Here is a 19919-nt window from a genome sequence, read left to right on the forward strand (position 1 = left end):
CTCAACAGTCTGCACAACCGTGAGAACAGTCATCAAACAAACCAAAAATGTCCTACTGTACATCTTCAAGATTTATTAGGTGGTTCACACAAGTTTTGCTGTGAGCCATAGTTAGTCATTGTTAAACGTTAAATAAGTCCTTATAGGAATGCATATATCCTCACAGAAACTGATAAATGATGTTAAAATCTTACAGTTCTTACATCTTAATCATGAAAAATGCATGTTATTTTTCATTTAATGCAGTCCAGAATAAGCTATTTCACATTACAGGTGTTTATATATTCTTCATAACACAAAATAATAACTGAATTTATAAAGTTCACCCCGTTCAAATGTGAATCTTAATACTGGTGGTGTCATTTCCCGGGTGATCCACAACTGTTTTTGTGTTTAGTGATAGTTGTTCACGAGTCCCTCATTCATCCTGGATGCTTCAACTGTCTGCTGTTCCTCACAAAATATCTCAAGGTCCTGCACTGATGCTCAAGAAGACAACACAATGCATTAAGTGCTGGGGGATGTAAACTTTTTAAATTGGATGATCAGGTAAATTGTACTTATTTTTTCTTCTGGGAAACAATGTGATTATGAAGCTTATTAAGTTTATTACCAAATGAAACAAAAATAGCTTTAAACAGAAAAAAATACAGATTATCCTGTTGAAAAGTTTCACCCCTGGCACTTGATGCATTGTGCTGCCTTCTTTAGCATCAGTTAATGGTTCCACCTTTTGTAATTGCCGTGTATGAGTCCCTCAGTTGTCCTCAGTGTGAAAAGATGGATCTCAAAATCATACAGTAACTGTTGGAAAGGGTTCAAGTGTGCAGAATATGCTTGGAAACATACACAACACATCCAACAAAAAACCCACCAAAAACCCCTCAATAAAATATGATGACATGCCAATCAGCTAATCAGGTGAGCCTTCAAAATGGTCTCTCAGTTTGGTTCACTATGCTACACAATCATGGGAAAGACTGCTGATCTGACAGTTGTCCAGAAGACAATTATTGACACCCTTCAGAAGGAGCCACAAACATCCATTGCCAAAGAAGCTGGCTGTTCACAGAGTGCTGTATCCAAGCATGTTAACAGAAAGTTGAGTGGAAGGAAAAATGTGAAGGTGTCTTACCTGTGCTAAGAGAAGAATAAAAAATGGACTGTTTCCCAGTGCTCCAAAGTCCTCTTTTCAGATGAGAGCAAGTTTTGTATTTCATTTGGAAACCAAGGTCCTAGAGTCTGGAGGAAGGGTGGAGAAGCTCGTAGCCCAAGTTGTTTGAAGTCCAGTGTTAAGTTTCCACAGTCTGTGATGATTTGGGCTGCAATGTCATCTGCTGGTGTTGGTCCATTGTGTTTTTTGGAAACCAAACTCACTGAACCCGTTTACCAAGAATTCATGCTTCCTTCTGCTGACCAGCTTTTTGAGGATGCTGATTTCATTTTCCTGCAGGATTTGGCACCTGTCCACAATGCCAAAAGCACCAAAAGTTGGTTGAATGACCATGGTGTTGGTCACCAGACCTGAACCCCAGAGAGAATCTATGGGCTACTGTCAAGAGGAAAATGGGAAACAAGAGACCAAACAATACAGATGAGCTGAAGGCCACTGTCAAATAAACCTGTGCTTCCAGACCTCAGCAGTGCCACAAACTGATCACCTCCATGCCACGCTGAACTAAGGCAGTAATTAAAGCAAAAGGAGCCTCTACCAAGTATTGAATACAGGTTCAATAAATGAACTTTCCAGAAGGCCAAAAATTCACTATATGTTTTTTTTTTATTATTGGTCTTGAAGTATCCTAATTTGTTGAGATGAATTGGTGGATTTTTGTTACAGTAAATGTGAGCCAAAATCATCACAATTAAAGGAACCAAATCCTTTAACAACTTCACTCTGTGTGCATTGAATTTATTTTAAAGTTTCACGATTTGAGTAAAAATAAATGAACTTTTCCACTACATTTATTAATTTATTTACTCACTTCAGCATAGTCCATATCAAAACCAAAAATGTATCTCGATTCCATATAGTGGTTATTTTGGGAAAATCCTGGGTATTTTGAGCAGTAGGATTATAAAAAATATATGCTAATATAAATTAAAATAGCCTAAATATAATTGCTAAATAAATCTATCAGTACTCTTTTTTACTTGAGTACATAAAAAATCAAGTACTTTTGTACTTTCACCCAATTAAAATTGAAAAAGGAGTACACACATAAGAAAGCATGTGTCACGATCATTAGATGGAGTGCCCATGAGTTTCAGTAGAGGGCACTCCACTCAGGACCATTCCACCGATCAACCACCAGATGTAACTTGGACACTAGCACCTCTCATACTGTTGCACCACACCCAAACTACATTACCCATAAGTCACTGCATCACAATCACCCTGCCACACCTGCACCTCATTCATCATCCAATTTCCTTGCCACACCTGCACCTCATTACACACACACATATAAGCAGCACACTCACTGCAAAGTCTTGTTTAGCCAGTCTGTGTTTTCCTTCTGTACCTGACCTTTGGATTGTTTATACCGACTCTGATTCTCTGATGCTTGTCCCCGACATCTGCTCGTTTCTGTTATCGATTCTGATTATCCCTACATACCTGACGCTGTTTCTGATCATTGCCTGTCTGACCATTCTCATCATTAAAGTTCTGCACATGGATCCGAACGTCTCTGTCTCATCATTGCAGAAGACTTCTGCAATGATGTGGGAGAGGCAGAGGACTTTAAAGCCCCAAAACCGCTGCACAAGATGGCCGCCAGCCCAGCGCCGCTGCACAAGATGGCCGCCAGCCCAGCGCCGCTGCACAAGATGGCAGCCTCAGTTGACTTTCCAGAGTCAAGTCAGGCCCCCCTCGACTTTCCAGAGTCCGGTCAAGTCTCCACTGACCGTCCAGAACAAGGTCAGGTCACCATTAACACCCAAGAGTCAAGTGAAACAACAATTAAACTTCATGAGTCAAGTCAGGTCCCTGTTGATTTCCCAGAGTCTAGTCAGGTAACCGTTGACCATCCAGAGTCAGGTCAAGTCTTCGCTGACCATCCAGAGTCAGGGTTAGTTACCGTTGACCCTCCAGAGTTAGGGCTAGTTCTTGTTGACCCTCCAGAGTCGGGTCAGGTGCTCGTGGACCCTCCAGAGTCGAGTCAGGTGCTCGTGGACCCTCCAGAGTCGAGTCAGGTGCTCGTGGACCCTCCAGAGTCGAGTCAGGTGCTCGTGGACCCTCCAGAGTCGAGTCAGGTGCTCGTGGACCCTCCAGAGTCAGGGCTAGTCACCGTTGACCTTCAAGGAGAGAGTCAAGTCACCGGTGATCTTCATGAGCAAAGTCAAGTCACCGGTGATCTTCATGAGCAAAGTCAAGTCACCGGTGATCTTCATGAGCAAAGTCAAGTCACCGGTGATCTTCATGAGCAAAGTCAAGTCAACGGTGATCTTCATGAGCAAAGTCAAGTCACCATTAACCTCCGTGAACTAAGTCAAGTCACCATTAACCTCCGTGAACTAAGTCAAGTCACCATTAACCTCCGTGAACTAAGTCAAGTCACAGTTGATCTTCATGAACCCAGTCAAATCACCAAAGATCTTCCAGAGCCTCGTCACATCTCAGCCGAACTCCCAGAGCCTCGTCACATCTCAGAGCTCTCGTCCTATCCTGTCATGGCCACGGATGCCGCTATTAACCTGTTAATGTTCTCTGTTTCAGTCCCACCTGAGCAGACTTACTCTCCTGTGCCATCGACTCCACTGTGGTGGTCCCCTGCACCGCCCTGGTGGGCTTCTGTCCCGTCTTCTCGGCTGTGGTGGTCCTCTGCTCTGCCCTGGTGGGCTCCAGCTCCACCTGCCCCACTCTGGTGGGCTCCCACGTCACCTGCTCTGCCTTGGTGGACACTTTTTCCCGAGTTAGGCCCATGGCGGGCTCCTGTTCCCAAGTTAGGCCCACGGTTGGCCCCTGCTCCCGAGTTAAACCCACGGTGGGCCCCTGTTTCTTATGTCAGGCCCAGGAGGGGCTCCTGTTTTCCCGAATTAGGCCCAGCAAGGGCTCCAGTTCCGCCTGCTCTGCCCCGGTCCCCGACCACTGCACTTCCTCATGGACCTGGCCCTCCATCACTCCCCCTGTTCCGCCTCCGCTCCACCGCCCTCTTAGATTGTTTTGAGCATCTGGAAGCTGCTCCTTGGGGGGGGGGGCGCTATGTCACGATCATTAGATGGAGTGCCCATGAGCTTCAGTATAGGGCACTCCACTCAGGACCATTCCACCAATCATCCACCAGATGTCACTTGGACACTAGCACCTCTCATACTGTTGCACCACACCCAAACTACATTACCCATAAGTTACTGCATCACAATCACCCTGCCACACCTGCACCTCATTCATCATCCAATTTCCTTGCCACACCTGCACCTCATTTACACACACACATATAAGCAGCACACTCACTCTCACTCACTGCGAAGTCTTGTTTAGCCAGTCTGACATTTCCGAGCGTTTCCCTTGTGTTTTCCTTCTGTACCTGACCTTTGGATTGTTTATACCGACTCTGATTCTCTGCTGCTTGCCCCCGACATCTGCTTGTTTCTGTTATCAATTCTGATTATCCCTACATACCTGACGCCGTTACTGATCATTGCCTGTCTGACCATTCTCATCATTAAAGTTCTGCACATGGATCCGAACGTCTCTGTCTCATCATTACAGCATGTGTTCCACACACACTTAAGCATACATCTAGATACAAACACTTGCAGTACACATATACATTTTTTTTATCAATTGCCACTGCTGTAATAAGAATCAGCTTCAACTAAAATGTTAATTCAACACTCAAAAACACAAAACAGAAGGATCCGAAGGCTGGAAGTCGTAATCCAGGGCGAAAAAATGATGACAGGGAAGAGGAGGACAGTTCAAACGAGCATCCAGGTGCTCCACAAGACAGAGAACAGCATCATAGCTGATGGAGCCCCGGCTCAGGTACAGGCCAGAAACTGGAGAACTGAGATCTGGAGGAACGAGAGGCAGCAAGAAAAGAAATCAAACCACAGACACTAAACTGTGGAGCCTCAGAAAACAGGACAGGACATCACACGTGAAAGCAGGTCACGAGTGAAGCGTAGGTCTGTCTGTCTGACAAAAGAGGAACTTAAATAGAGCTAGGGAGAAATGAGGAACTAACTATTCCACGAAGACAGAGACTACATGGCGATCTGTCAAATCAAAACCTATGTGCTCCCGATGACAAACAAGACAAGGACAAGAACCTGTCGATCAGACTGAAGTCATGACATATGATGCAATTAATTATTATTATTATTAATCTCGATGGGCAGAGTAATACAGCAAATCACTGAATAAACTAAGAAGCTAAGAAGAAATGACAACCACAAATACGACCTGGATCTGCATGCAGCAGAAGAGTCACTGAGATGTGAATTTAACAGTTTTAGCTGTAAACCAGACTTAGCTGGTTCAAGCTGGAAGAAACTGGTGTTAGCTGGTTGTTCCAGCTGAAGAAGTGGCCAGAACCCCTCAAAAAACAGTTTTCAGCCAGCCAGTTTAAAGGCTGGTTTTAGCTGTTTTTTTTTCAGGAGTTATTCTAAACTCTGTGGAACTTTCAACAGTTTCCGGTTTGTTGCGTCGATCTTTGCATGCATGAATTTCTCCTTATAACTTTAAATGTCAACAAAGCTTCCATGTTGGCTCCTTGCTAGCTGTGGTTGGGGGTGAGGGGGTGTTTACTTACTGTAAGTCACCTGACCATTTATCAGTAAAACTTTTGCTCATAGGTGATTCATCCTTTATCTAGAATATGACAGCTCTGAGAAAGTATATTGTTACTTTGTTCAGATGATCAATATATCAGTTTTAGTTATAGTCTTTCACTGATTTGTTTCAGCTAATTTCACTTTTGTAAATCTGTATCATCTTACAGACTATATAAATCACAGCTAATAATGTTTTTTTTCTTTGTTGTTTAGATATTTAAAAATAAGTCCTTTTGGTTTTTATTGGCTTTAGTTTTTTCTTCAATTTTAGAGAAAACTCAAAAGAAACAAGGAGCTGAAGAAGACATTGGGATGTCAGGCTGAGATCTGGCCACATTCATCACTAAGATTGTCTTTAATCTCTCAACACATTATTCTGCACAAGTTTCAGTTTCACAGTTTTTCCAGGGGGCTGTTCCATAAACCAAGATTAGAGTATAAGCCAGGCTTATTTCGGTTAGTCAGGCTTATTTTTGGTAGATTCGGTTTCATAAATCAAACTTAAAAAAGTTCAAACTCAGTTCCCCCGGCAACTTATGCTGGCAAATTAACCTGGTCCGGGGCAGGCTAACTGTCAGGCTAAGTCTGAGTTCAGACTTAACGAGCATACCATTTATACTCACCTGCTGGTATTTCGATGTCATTTTATTTTACTTAACCACTATTAATATTTTTTTTTTAAATATAAATAAATAAGGAAATGTACTTTACTAATAAATGTAAGAAATTATAAGGTATAAATACACTAAGAAATGTTCAAAACTTGTGTGTTTAATTGGTGAGTTTGGTTAATGAGTTTGGTAATTAATTAAAAGTATATAAATAGGGAGCTGAACTCGTCTCCAAACTTAATCATGGCATGTCCTTTCATAGAAGAGGTGGTGGATGAGGGAGCTATAGTCTTGCGGAGGGCATTTCAAAGAGAGAGAACTTTCAGAGACAGGTCAGACCCATTGGCTTTTAATGACAGCTACCTGTATGAGCGATATAGGTTCTCAAGAGATGGGATTGCGTATATTTGTAGATTACTAAGCCCATACATTGCAAATAATACACACCGCAACAGAGCGCTCACAGTCCCACAGATGGTGTGCATTGCACTTCGCTTTTTTGCCAGTGGAACATTTTTGTACACAGTTGGAGATGCAGAGAATATCAGCAAAGCATCAGTTTGCCGCTCTGTACGAACTGTGTACCTTTCTTTAAAAAGACTACTCAATGTGTTCATCACATTCCCTGGCCACAAAGCTATTCGTACCATTAAACATACCTTTTATGGAATAGCTGGTAAGTTCAAATAACTATAAAACATGGAAATATTTCTTGACTGTTGATTTTACATGGGAAAATTTAAAAAAATAATTTTCCTAGGTTTCCCAAATGTTATCGGTGCATTGGACTGCACCCATGTGCGTATTAAGTGTCCGTCTGGTCCACATGAAGCGGACTTTGTGAATAGGAAATCAGTACACAGCATCAATGTACAGGTACTGTCCCACTGAGATGATATTGAAGGCTATGCTCTAGCACTGAGTGTTCTGTACTAAGCTGGGCACCAGTGTTTAGTTCATTGCAATTAAAATGTAGTGACCTACAGGTTTAAATTTATTTTAGATGATTAGTGATGCAGATTGCATCATCACAAATGTAGAGGCCAAATGGCCAGGCTCTGTGCATGACTCCAGAATCTTTAGAGCCTCATCTCTCTACCAGCAACTAGCAAGAGGTATGCTAGTAATCACTTAAAATTGCAAAAAGTCTTATAAAAAGAAAATAAAAAAACATTATATATCTATATATTCATTCTGTCTATGCAGGAGAATTCTCAGGAGTTTTGCTGGGAGACAAGGGATACCCATGCCTGCCTTACCTCTTGACTCCCTATCAGGAGCCCCAGACAGAGGCACAGCACCACTACAACATTGCCCATGCACGCACAAGAGGTCGTATAGAGATGGCATTTGGGCTGATAAAGTCAAGGTTTCAGTGCCTGAAGCACCTCAGAGTGACTCCACCTAGGGCATGTGACATTGTAGTTGCTTGTGTAGTGCTCCATGACATTGCTTGTCTGAGGAGAGAGAGGCAACCAAGGATTGCTGAAGAGGAAGACTGGGGCAATGAGGCAGTATTGGAAGAAAACGAAACAGGCAGACTTATACGAGACACATATGCAAATAATTATTTTGCTTAATATGATCTAAACCATGTGTAGCCTTTAAAATGTTCCACTGGCCCCTCAACTTTCTCCTTAGTTGAACAAACACACAGAAGTCAAAGTATATAATGTGATTTGTCTTTATTCAGAGTGAATCTGCCTGTTAGGGGTGAAAACACACAAATAAATGTTGTGGAAAGTGATCAAAAAGGTCTTTTTTTTTTTCCTTTTCCTTTTTTAAAAATGGTAGTTCTACTTGCATTTTTCTGTAGCTGTTGAATTTCCAGCTCCAACTTCCTCATCTTCAGTTTTTTATACTGGATGTCGATATCAATCGCTTCCATTTGTTTAAGGAGGTAGCGTTTATACACTCCTTTTATGTTTTCTGGGTTCTGTAGCAACATAGATTTAAGTTATTTCATTGAATACTCTTGTCACATTGTTTTCATTTCTTAATACTCACTTTGTCACATGTGGTCCCAGACTGAGAGGGCTCTAGAACAGTGTCAGCATCCTGAAAACACATTATGATCATTTTATCACACAAGTACACTTTTTTTATATTCAATAAAGTATCACATGGAACCTGTGACTACCTCAGGCCTCCTTGAACATACAGACACAGTCTCCTCATCCTCCTCAACTCCCATCACTTCTCCCTGTGACCACTGATTAAACTCAGTTAAAATCATTAGCTTACATGTCTTTTTAAAAGGTCTCATACTCACAGGCAACATGATGTCTGGTGGATCCATACAGCATACAGAATCTTGATAGAAAAAATATATATTTTTTTTACCAAAATGCACCATTACAGTAGCACAAGTACTTCTACGTGACATTACTGCTATGATGTACTTAGGTTTACAATGCTTAAGGAAGGAGGAAATCAGTTAGTCAGGAAGGAATAATGCTAATAAAACACACACACCTTTTATATACTCACTCCTTATACTACGTGATATCATTTTAGATGATGTCCCCCCCTCTATTCCCTCAAGGACGGGCCTCCCTTTATTAATTTCCAAAGCCAGCTCCTCTGCAGGAGTGAAGCTGGCTGGTGGTGGCCCTCCCCCAGTGCCAGCAACCTCAGTCTTCTTTTTGGTCGCTGCAATTAAAAAAAAATACATAAAAAAAACCCTGAATAGTTGTAACTTCAAGCTGACATTGATTACATCTATACATCCCATTAGATTTACTTACCATTCTGAACTATATTTTTATATTTTATTTTCACCTGCTGCCAGGTTCTTTTTCCTTCACTTAAGTTGCTGCTGCGTGAAAGCAATTAACGTTACTGTTATTCACACACAAACTTTGCAATGTATTGTGACACACATTCAATGTTGATAAATTATTTTAAATAACTTACACCGCTACTTACGCATTGAGACGATCAGCAATTTCCTGCCAACCTTTCTCTCTTGCTTTATTTATTGCCGCTGTATTGCCTTTTTTGGTGATGACATCTTTAAATTCTTCATATGTTTCCAATAGCAAACGCTGTTCCGTTGCCGTGAACATCGCTGCTCTATCTTTTCCTTTTGTTGCCATGGTAGCCCACAGTAAATCGATTGACCCATGCTCGACTTTTCAGGACTTTTAAACAATGGCGTGCACGCGCAATTATCTAGACTATTTAAACCTGACTCAAATTAGTAAAATCACATGATCCTCAACTTACTGTTATGGAACCAATTTAAGCGCGGATGTTTAGCTCGGCTCATTCAAGTCAGGTTTTGGATTTTAATCCCCGCTTTTCTAAGCTGCTTTTATGGAACAGCCCCCTGATCTCTGCTGTCAGTCTCCTCGTGCAAACAAAATAATGTTTGGAAATGTAAACTGATATTTATACTGACACACATGAACTGAATTAAAACAATTTTTTTTTGTTGGTGAAAATACTAGTGGCCTAAAACTTTTGCACATTAGGCTACTGTATATATGCATGTAATGAATGCGTTGTGTTGTGTTTTAGCTGCAAACTTGGATGGTGAAGACAGCCAGAGTGTTTTCCCTTCCTGTAGGACCTGATGGTATGCTGCTGTTTTCATTTTGCAGTTGTATTGAATATAATCCGAATTATATTGGTTTCTTTCCAGACATTTTTGAGTGTAGAGCAGAAAATAATTATTCTGCTCCCCTTGGACCTGATGTTATGCCTTTTGTTTCATTCCATGATTAAAGCATGTAATGGCATTACATTTTAATATCGCTATAACTGGTAGGCTAATTGCTGAAGCTTTTATTACAGTATACTTATCTGTATTGTCTTAAAGTAAATTTGAAAATAGGAAAGAAAAATGGCAATTGTTCATTTATGAAGCAGCTGAAAATAATATTAATGTATGGCTTCATTATTGCAATTTAGTTGTGAAGCGTTACACGGACCCTCAACAACAACAAAACAATAAAGAAACAGAAAAAAAATGGTTTAAAAATTGTCCAGAAAAATAAATAAATTTATTAGGAAATACTTGTGTTCTGTAAAAAACCGAATAACACATCTTTAAACACATTCTCAATGGTGACTGAAAATAAAGAAAGTGAATGGTGACTGATAATAAGCTTCATCCTCAGTGTCAAATAAAGTATACAACTAAACTCACACAATGAAACAGTGTTCACCCCATTCTGTGTCCCAAGAAGACAGATGCATCAAATAAGCAGAAAGACTCTCTAACAATCATGTTCCTGTGTTTGACTGGAGTCAGGGGTTTCATTATTAGAATGACTGTGGTTCTCAGGTTTGACAGTTCATACAAGTGTCTTCTTCAGAAGAAAAGGGTGAGTTGATTGCTTTTGGACACTCTTCTGTACAGGAACTCTCTGGAGTTTCCTGTGTGGGTGATGCCTTCTTACAGCGGAAAAGAAGAAGAAAGCAAATGAAGAGTAGAAAAGAAAAGATCAGTCCAATGCAAGTTAGTTTTTCTTCACAGGTGCCCTCATTTTGGTCTTCTCCTGCGCCGGTGAGCTTCTCTGCATGAAATTAAAGACAATAACTATTATTTTCATTGAACCTCATTAACTTTTGACGACTTATTGATTGCTGGCTAGTTGACGACTCATAATAATTCATTGTGATGTCAGACTGACTGGTTATTATAGTTCACTAAAACTGAAAGTAGATAAATTAATGTTAATAATGTAACGTTCACTAACACCAGGCATTGCATATAAAGATATAACATGTATTCAGTGCATGTATTCATATGATGAGTCTTACTGATCACATGCAGTATGTAAGCGTGTGGGTATCCTCGATCAGTCTCGTCTTGAACGAAGCAGCGGTATAATCCTGCGTCTGTCTGATGGACACCAGTGATGGTCAGAGACACATCACCGTCTCTGAACCCGTCCTCTGTCAGTGATACTCTCTCCTCATAGCCCAGGCCTGGGATCGAGGCTCTGTCTGTGGTGTAGTGCAGAGCTTTTTGTTCATTATGTAGCCACGTCACATCCCTGACACCGCTTTGAGTATCCGCATAACACGGAAGAGTGACGTTTCCCAGCTCCTCAACCGTCATGTTCATAGGAACTATAGAGAAAAAACATTTCTTACAGTAAGTTCAACTACACATGCTATTTAAAGCATTATCTAATGTGAGGCAAACAAACACTCACCTACAACATCCAGTTTAATTAGCTTGATAAAGCCATCACAGCTGCACTCGTATTGCCCCAGGTCATTGTATTTAGCTGGGTTGAGAAATAGAGAGTGGTTTTTTTCACTCTTGACTGCAAATCTTTCTTGAAAAGGGTCTTTTACGATGCATTTCTGCTTTAGGCATTCAGCAACAGTAGCTTCTATGGGTACGGTCTTCCTCCACACGACTTTTTCACCGCTGCAGCAGGGAAGTGATGCTCGCTGATTCAGCACCACAGTAATGGAAGAAACACCTGGAAATAAAACAAAAATAGTTCAGAACTGTCATGAATACCTCACAAATCACATGCAATTTGCACAATATACAAGATCTTTATCACAATATGTTTTTCGCTTTTATGTGTAAAAACACTAAGGGAAGCAGGCCATGGAGATAAGGAGAAGATGGATAGTATTAATAATGTCACTGTCACTCAAACAAATCACATTGGATGTTTTTGAAAGTTTTGATTTTTTTTTGGTTTGATGACTAACATTAATTACATTTGCAAGTTTGACTCACACTCAGCTTGTGAATACACAGAAGTGGAACAGTGACTTTGTAAAATCCTGAACCTGAATAACATGTGGCTTATTGTACAAAGACAGTGATAGAGACCAAGTTTTAACACATATATTATGTGCAGATACGCATATAAGCCTAGAATGTGAACACAACACGTTTATTCACACATTAAGAGTTTTCCTCTCATATAAAGAAAACATTAAGTCTTCAGCAAGTTGTTGATTGGCCTCAGTGCTGGGGTTGGTGTCTTGTAGTTTGTAATTTCAGGTCTTTCCACAATGAAGCAGGGTCGTTATCAGAAAACTGGTTTTCCAGCTTTTTAGTGTAGTTCTTCTAAACCACTCTAATCTCCTTAAACAGTGTGTTCCTGGCCTGATTGTACAAGATTCTGTCACCAATCCTGAAGTCTTGAAGTTTTGCTGAGAGCCATAGTTAGTCACTGTTAAACGTTAAATTAGTCCTGGAAGGAATGCATATATCCTCACAGAAACTGATATATGATGTTACAGTTACAGTGTTGTTGTTGCTCAGTGTCTGTGATTGTGCATTTGTAAAATAAAGAAAAACAAATAGGGTGTGCTTTCTGCCATCTCTGTCTCTGCAAATATTTTCCAGAAACACGTTGCTCAAATTAACTAAATGAAAATTCAGCAATTATTTGACACCCAGACATTATAAATACAGTTGTGCTCATTAGTTTAAATTATGACATAAGTTTACTGTATGATGTAAGTGACTGTATGATTTTGAGATCCATCTTTTCACATGGAGGACAAGTGGGAGACTCATACATAACTATTATATAAAGGTGAAAATGTACTGATGCTCAAGAAGTCAACACTATGCATTAAGTGCTGGGGGATGTAAACTTTTTAAATTGGATGATCAGGTAAATTATACTTATTTTGTCTTCTGGGAAACAATGTATTTAGGAAGCTTCGTAAGTGCAGAACTCATCCTGTTCAAAAGTTTACACCCCTGGCACTTGATGCATTGTGTTGCCTTTTTGAGCATCAGTGAATGTTTCCACCTCTTCTATTAGATGTGTAGAAGTCCCTCAGTTGTCCTCAGTGTGAAAAGATGGATCTCAAAATCATACAGTCACTGTTGGAAAGGGTTCAAATGTGCAGAAGATGCTGGAAAACTGAAGAATATGCAGGAGCTGGGGGATTTTTCTGAAGAACAGCAGGAACTGCTCAGGACCAATGAGAGACTTGTGAACAACTATCACAACACAGAACAACTGTAGTAATAGTCTTTAACTGATTTGTTTCAGCTAATTTCACTTTTGTAAATCTGTATCATTTTACAGACTATATAAATCACAGCTAATAATGTTTTTTTTCTTTGTTGTTTAGATATTTAAAAATAAGTCCTTTTGGTTTTTATTGGCTTTAGTTTTTTCTTCAATTTTAGAGAAAACTCAAAAGAAACAAGGAGCTGAAGAAGACATTGGGATGTCAGGCTGAGATCTGGCCACATTCATCACTAAGATTGTCTTTAATCTCTCAACACATTATTCTGCACAAGTTTCAGTTTCACAGTTTTTCCAGATCTCTGCTGTCAGTCTCCTCGTGCAAACAAAATAATGTTTGGAAATGTAAACTGATATTTATACTGACACACATGAACTGAATTAAAACAATTTTTTTTTGTTGGTGAAAATACTAGTGGCCTAAAACTTTTGCACATTAGGCTACTGTATATATGCATGTAATGAATGTGTTGTGGTTTGTTTCAGCTGCAAACTTGGATGGTGAAGACAGCCAGAGTGTTTTCCCTTCCTGTAGGACCTGATGGTATGCTGCTGTTTTCATTTTGCAGTTGTATTGAATGTAATCCGAATTATATTTGTTTCTTTCCAGACATTTTTGAGTGTAGAGCAGAGAAGAATTATTCTGCTCCCCTTGGACCTGATGTTATGCCTTTTGTTTCATTCCATGATTAAAGCATGTAATGGCGTTACATTTTAATATCACGATAACTGGTAGGCTAATTGCTGAAGTTTTTATTACAGTATACTTATCTGTATTGTCTTAAAGTAAATTTGAAAATAGGAAAGAAAAATGGCAATAGTTCATTTATGAAGCAGCTGAAAATAATATTAATGTATGGCTTCATTATTGCAATTTAGTTGTGAAGCGTTACACGGACCCTCAACAACAACAAAACAATAAAGAAACAGAAAAAAATGGTTTAAAAATTGTCCAGAAAAATAAATAAATTTATTAGGAAATACTTGTGTTCTGTAAAAAACCGAATAGCACATCTTTAAACACATTCTCAATGGTGACTGAAAATAAAGAAAGTGAATGGTGACTGATAATAAGCTTCATCCTCAGTGTCAAATAAAGTATACAACTAAACTCACACAATGAAACAGTGTTCACCCCATTCTGTGTCCCAAGATGACAGATGCATCAAATAAGCAGAAAGACTCTCTAACAATCCTGTTCCTGTGTTTGACTGGAGTCAGGGGTTTCATTATTAGAATGACTGTGGTTCTCAGGTTTGACAGTTCATACAAGTGTCTTCTTCAGAAGAAAAGGGTGAGTTGATTGCTTTTGGACACTCTTCTGTACAGGAACTCTCTGGAGTTTCCTATGTGGGTGATGCCTTCTTACAGCGGAAAAGAAGAAGAATAATAAGAAGGAAGCAAATGAAGAGTAGGAAAGAAAAGATCAGTCCAATGCAAGTTAGTTTTTCTTCACAGGTGCCCTCATTTTGGTCTTCTCCTGCGCCGGTGAGCTTCTCTGCATGAAATTAAAGACAATAACTATTATTTTCATTGAACCTCATTAACTTTTGACGACTTATTGATTGCTGGCTAGTTGACGACTCATAATAATTCATTGTGATGTCAGACTGACTGGTTATTATAGTTCACTAAAACTGAAAGTAGATAAATTAATGTTAATAATGTAACGTTCACTAACACCAGGCATTGCATATAAAGATATAACATGTATTCAGTGCATGTATTCATATGATGAGTCTTACTGATCACATGCAGTATGTAAGCGTGTGGGTATCCTCGATCAGTCTCGTCTTGAACGAAGCAGCGGTATAATCCTGCGTCTGTCTGATGGACACCAGTGATGGTCAGAGACACATCACCGTCTCTGAACCCGTCCTCTGTCAGTGATACTCTCTCCTCATAGCCCAGGCCTGGGATCGAACCTCTGTCTGTTGTGTAGTGCAGAGCTTTTTGTTCATTATGTAGCCACGTCACATCCCTGACACCGCTTTGAGTGTCCGCATAACACGGAAGAGTGACGTTTCCCAGCTCCTCAACCGTCATGTTCATAGGAACTATAGAGAAAAAACATTTCTTACAGTAAGTTCAACTACACATGCTATTTAAAGCATTATCTAATGTGAGGCAAACAAACACTCACCTACAACATCCAGTTTAATTAGCTTGATAAAGCCATCACAGCTGCACTCGTATTGCCCCAGGTCATTGTATTTAGCTGGGTTGAGAAATAGAGAGTGGTTTTTTTCACTCTTGACTGCAAATCTTTCTTGAAAAGGGTCTTTTACGATGCATTTCTGCTTTAGGCATTCAGCAACAGTAGCTTCTATGGGTACGGTCTTCCTCCACACGACTTTTTCACCGCTGCAGCAGGGAAGTGATGCTCGCTGATTCAGCACCACAGTAATGGAAGAAACACCTGGAAATAAAACAAAAATAGTTCAGAACTGTCATGAATACCTCACAAATCACATGTCATTTGCAGAATATACAAGATGTTTATCACAATATGTTTTTCGCTTTTATGTGTAAAAACACCAAGGGAAGCAGGCCATGGAGATAAGGAGAAGATGGATAGTATTAATAATGTCACTGTCACTCAAACAAATCACATTGGATGTTTTTGAAAGTTTTGATTTTTTTTTGGTTTGTTGACTAACATTAATTACATTTGCAAGTTTGACTCACACTCAGCTTGTGAATACGCAGAAGTGGAACAGTGACTTTGTAAAATCCTGAACCTGAATAACATGTGGCTTATTGTACAAAGACAGTGATAAAGACCAAGTTTTAACACATATATTATGTGCAGTTACGCATATAAGCCTAGAATGGGAATGCAAAATGTTTATTCACACATTAAGAGTTTTCCTCTCATATAAAGAAAACATTAAGTCTTCAGCAAGTTGTTGATTGGCCTCAGTGCTGGGGTTGGTGTCTTGTAGTTTGTAATTTCAGGTCTTTCCACAATGAAGCAGGGTCGTTATCAGAAAACTGGTTTTCCAGCTTTTTAGTGTAGTTCTTCTAAACCGCTCTAATCTCCTTAAACAGTGTGTTCCTGGCCTGATTGTACAAGATTCTGTCACCAATCCTGAAGTCTTGAAGTTTTGCTGAGAGCCATAGTTAGTCACTGTTAAACGTTAAATAAGTCCTGGAAGGAATGCATATATCCTCACAGAAACTGATATATGATGTTACAGTTACAGTGTTGTTGTTGCTCAGTGTCTGTGATTGTGCATTTGTAAAATAAAGAAAACAAATAGGGTGTGCTTTCTGCCATCTCTGTCTCTGGAAATATTTTCCAGAAACACGTTGCTCAAATTAACTAAATGAAAATTCAGCAATTATTTGACACCCAGACATTATAAATACAGTTGTGCTCATTAGTTTAAATTATGACATAAGTTTACTGTATGATGTAAGTGACTGTATGATTTTGAGATCCATCTTTTCACATGGAGGACAAGTGGGAGACTCATACATAACTATTATATAAAGGTGAAAACGTACTGATGCTCAAGATGTCAACAATATGCATTAAGTGCTGGGGGATGTAAACTTTTTAAATTGGATGATCAGGTAAATTATACTTATTTTGTCTTCCGGGAAACAATGTATTTAGGAAGCTTCGTAAGTGCAGAACTCATCCTGTTCAAAAGTTTACACCCCTGGCACTTGATGCATTGTGTTGCCTTTTTGAGCATCAGTAAATGTTTCCACCTCTTCTATTAGATGTGTAGAAGTCCCTCAGTTGTCCTCAGTGTGAAAAGATGGATATCAAAATCATACAGTCACTGTTGGAAAGGGTTCAAATGTGCAGAAGATGCTGGAAAACTGAAGAATGTGCAGGAGTTGGGGGATTTTTCTGAAGAACAGCAGAAACTGCTCAGGACCAATGAGAGACTTGTGAACAACTATCACAACACAGAACAACTGTTGCGGATCATCCAGGAAACAACACAAATTATTAAGATTCAAGGGAATGTAAAATCTTGAACAGGGTCATTTTTATCAATTCAGATATTATTTTGTCTTGTGGAGTAGATGTAAACATCTGTTTTGTGAAATAGATGATTCAGGACAGTACTAAATAAAAATAACATGCAATTTTCATGATCCCCCTTTAATTTTGTTTAAATTATTAACATTTTGCACATTATGCAAGGGGTATGTAAACTTACGAGCACAACTGTACATCTAAAGAAAGGTTGAAGAGTCTACTTTTAAATGAAGTCAGTCGTGTCAAAACAAATATTCTCTGATAAAGTACTCTGTATGAAACTGATGTGAGGTCCAGTCTTTGTCGTCTGAGTTCATTATCTGTAATGTGGTAATGTGTGGGGCACTTTGAGAGATAAACCTTGTATTTACCTCAGAAGAATGTAATGTGAGACATTTATACTAGTGTTTGCATTTAAAAAAAATTGCAGTAAAAGAAAATAAAGTGACCTACCAGTTAGAAATAGTGCAAGAATCCAGGAAGTCTTCATGACTCATATACTGAAACACAATTTAACATGACATTACTTTTCATGTTAGTCAGACAGGACATTTCCTATGAGGCCCCGTCCACACGGAGACGCGTTTCTGTGTATACGCACAATTTTTTTATCGGATAGGCATTTCGTCCACACGGATCCGGCATTTTTGCAAGGTGAAACTGATATTTTTCGAAACCGGGTCCCAGAGTGGATAAATTTGAAATGCCGTCTTTGCGTTTTCGTCTGGACGGCTAATCCATATATATTTTCTGAAACGATGACAACATCAGCCGACGTCTCCCCCCTAGTCCCCTAGTCAGACACCTCTACGTCACGTAACAGCAACAAAAACATGAACAAACACTGAACGATTGTCTTTTTATTAACTAACATTAACACTGATTAATAAATGTATTGTTCCATGTTCGTTTGTGTACCACGAGCAAGGTTTATGAGCATAGTCCAAGTCTTCTTCTCTGTATTTAGTGTCTCTCTGTGGCAGAATTACAGCGCCACATACTGGTCTGGCATGTATACTACATAATTATGCGGTTTCGTGTGGACGCGGATATTTCTTGAGACGAGGATAAAAAAAGATCGGATTGGGGTAAGCTCCGTCTTCGTGTGGACGGGGCCTAAGTGTGTGACGACACTTGAAAACTATTAATAGACTGTTAAACATTCACCGTTTACACACAAGTAGCCCCGATACTCGTCTCATGAAATCAAGCATCTAACTCTATTCTATTAAAAATACAAACAAACAAAGACCCGACTTTATGTAGTAGTTACAGGCAAATTAGTTTATTGAATGGATTTATTTTATCAAAGGTGTTGGCAAGGCACATGGATTCATGTCTGCCTGATATTATATCTGATGACCAAACTTTGTTAATTAGGGGACGTCGGATGTCAGAACTAATATTTGACGTTTGCTAAATTTTGTAAATAATTTTATCCATCTTGAGCTGTAGCTCCTGAAATGATTATATCCCTCGACGCTGAAAAACCATTTGACAGTATAGAATGGAATGATTTATTTAATGTGTTGGGAAATCTGGCACAATTTGGTTTCATGGATTTATCTTTTATACTGTGCTCCCTCTACAAGTATTAGAACAAAAAAAATGCTCTACCCTTTAAATTTTTCATCTACTGGGTTTCATTATTTAGGAGTAAATATTTCTCTCTTTTTTAGTTCTTTATTTAAGAATAATTTCATTAATTTGGTTGAGGAAATTAAACTTGATTTAAAACTTTGAGAGTGCCTACTTCTTTCTCTGGTAGGGAGATTGGAAACAGTAGTTCCTAACTGGGACTAAATGTCAATTTTGATTGATTCTGGCAAACTGTTCCAAAGCCTTAGCGGCTACCGAAAAAAAAAACACTCATCTTTGAACCTTAATTTTGATCGAGGAACATGTAGGAGATTTTTTTCCATTAGATCGTATTGATCTCTTTGAATCCTGAACATGAATAAGATCAGCAATATATGGAGGGGCTATGCCATGCAGAGATTTAAAAACAAAAATTTAAATCTTAAAATTAATTCTATAAGAAACTGGTAACCAATGCAATGATCTCAAAACAGGAGTAATGCGATCATACTTCCGAAATACACCTCAGTAGTCTTGCGGCTGAATTTTTAACCATTTGTAATCTGTCCAAAACTTCTATTTGAATCCACAATAAAGTGAGTTCCAATAATCTAATCAAAACATGATTAAGCTTATACTTAATTGGTAGAAGCTAACTTTGACAACTTCACTAATTTGAGATTTACATTTTAAAGCACTATCAGAGATCACACCCAGATTTTTTTACTTGATTTTTCCTAAAAGGGCTAAGTGTTCCCAAGTTAACTGCAGCCGTATTGCTCATTTCAGAGGGACCAAATATAATGATCTCTGTTTTCGATTCATTAAGACTCAAAAAGTTTCACCTCATCTACGAAGGCCAACAGATGCCCCAAGGCACTGGAAGAATCTGGGTTGAAAGACAAATACAACAGAGTGTCATCAGCGTAAGAATGACACGCCATATTTATCCAAAATCAATCCTAACGGTAGCAT

General features: G+C 39.2%; 2 protein-coding genes across 21 annotated transcripts in view; both read right to left on the reverse strand.

Annotated features, from left to right (window-relative positions):
- LOC127958814 (uncharacterized) overlaps positions 1 to 19919 on the reverse strand; it is a 117686-nt gene that overhangs the window by 27163 nt on the left and 70604 nt on the right. Inside the window, exons 2-5 of one of the 17 annotated variants that reach the window (XM_052557812.1) lie at positions 17820 to 17866; positions 11564 to 11839; positions 11166 to 11477; positions 10373 to 10918 (exon numbers count right to left, since the gene is read on the reverse strand). The exons of 4 other annotated variants lie outside the window; for them this stretch is intronic. In XM_052557812.1, the coding sequence (XP_052413772.1) occupies positions 10683 to 10918; positions 11166 to 11477; positions 11564 to 11839; positions 17820 to 17856 (861 nt within the window). In that variant the 5' untranslated portion in view covers positions 17857 to 17866 and the 3' untranslated portion in view covers positions 10373 to 10682. Of the gene's footprint in view, positions 1 to 10372; positions 10919 to 11165; positions 11478 to 11563; positions 11840 to 14306; positions 14865 to 15111; positions 15424 to 15509; positions 15786 to 17819; positions 17867 to 19919 lie in introns of those variants that run through there. 12 more of the 17 variants (XM_052557811.1, XM_052557808.1, XM_052557807.1 and 9 more) reach the window with 12 other exon arrangements.
- Positions 7605 to 9688, reverse strand: LOC127958817 (uncharacterized). Of its 4 annotated transcripts, none has more exons than XM_052557824.1 (7): positions 9324 to 9683; positions 9143 to 9213; positions 8871 to 9047; positions 8668 to 8708; positions 8536 to 8607; positions 8403 to 8453; positions 7605 to 8331 (listed from the first exon to the last, which is right to left on the reverse strand). In XM_052557824.1, the coding sequence occupies exons 1-7, from the start codon at positions 9491 to 9493 to the stop codon at positions 8143 to 8145; spliced, it is 771 nt and encodes a 256-aa protein (XP_052413784.1). In that variant the 5' UTR covers positions 9494 to 9683; the 3' UTR covers positions 7605 to 8142. The 4 variants fall into 4 exon arrangements, with proteins under 4 accessions (XP_052413784.1, XP_052413785.1, XP_052413783.1 ...); XM_052557825.1 differs by having other exon boundaries at positions 8536 to 8598; positions 9324 to 9682; XM_052557823.1 differs by having other exon boundaries at positions 8536 to 8708; positions 9143 to 9210; positions 9324 to 9688.

This window comes from Carassius gibelio, chromosome B5, assembly GCF_023724105.1.
Source record: "Carassius gibelio isolate Cgi1373 ecotype wild population from Czech Republic chromosome B5, carGib1.2-hapl.c, whole genome shotgun sequence".
Taxonomy (NCBI): domain Eukaryota; kingdom Metazoa; phylum Chordata; class Actinopteri; order Cypriniformes; family Cyprinidae; genus Carassius; species Carassius gibelio.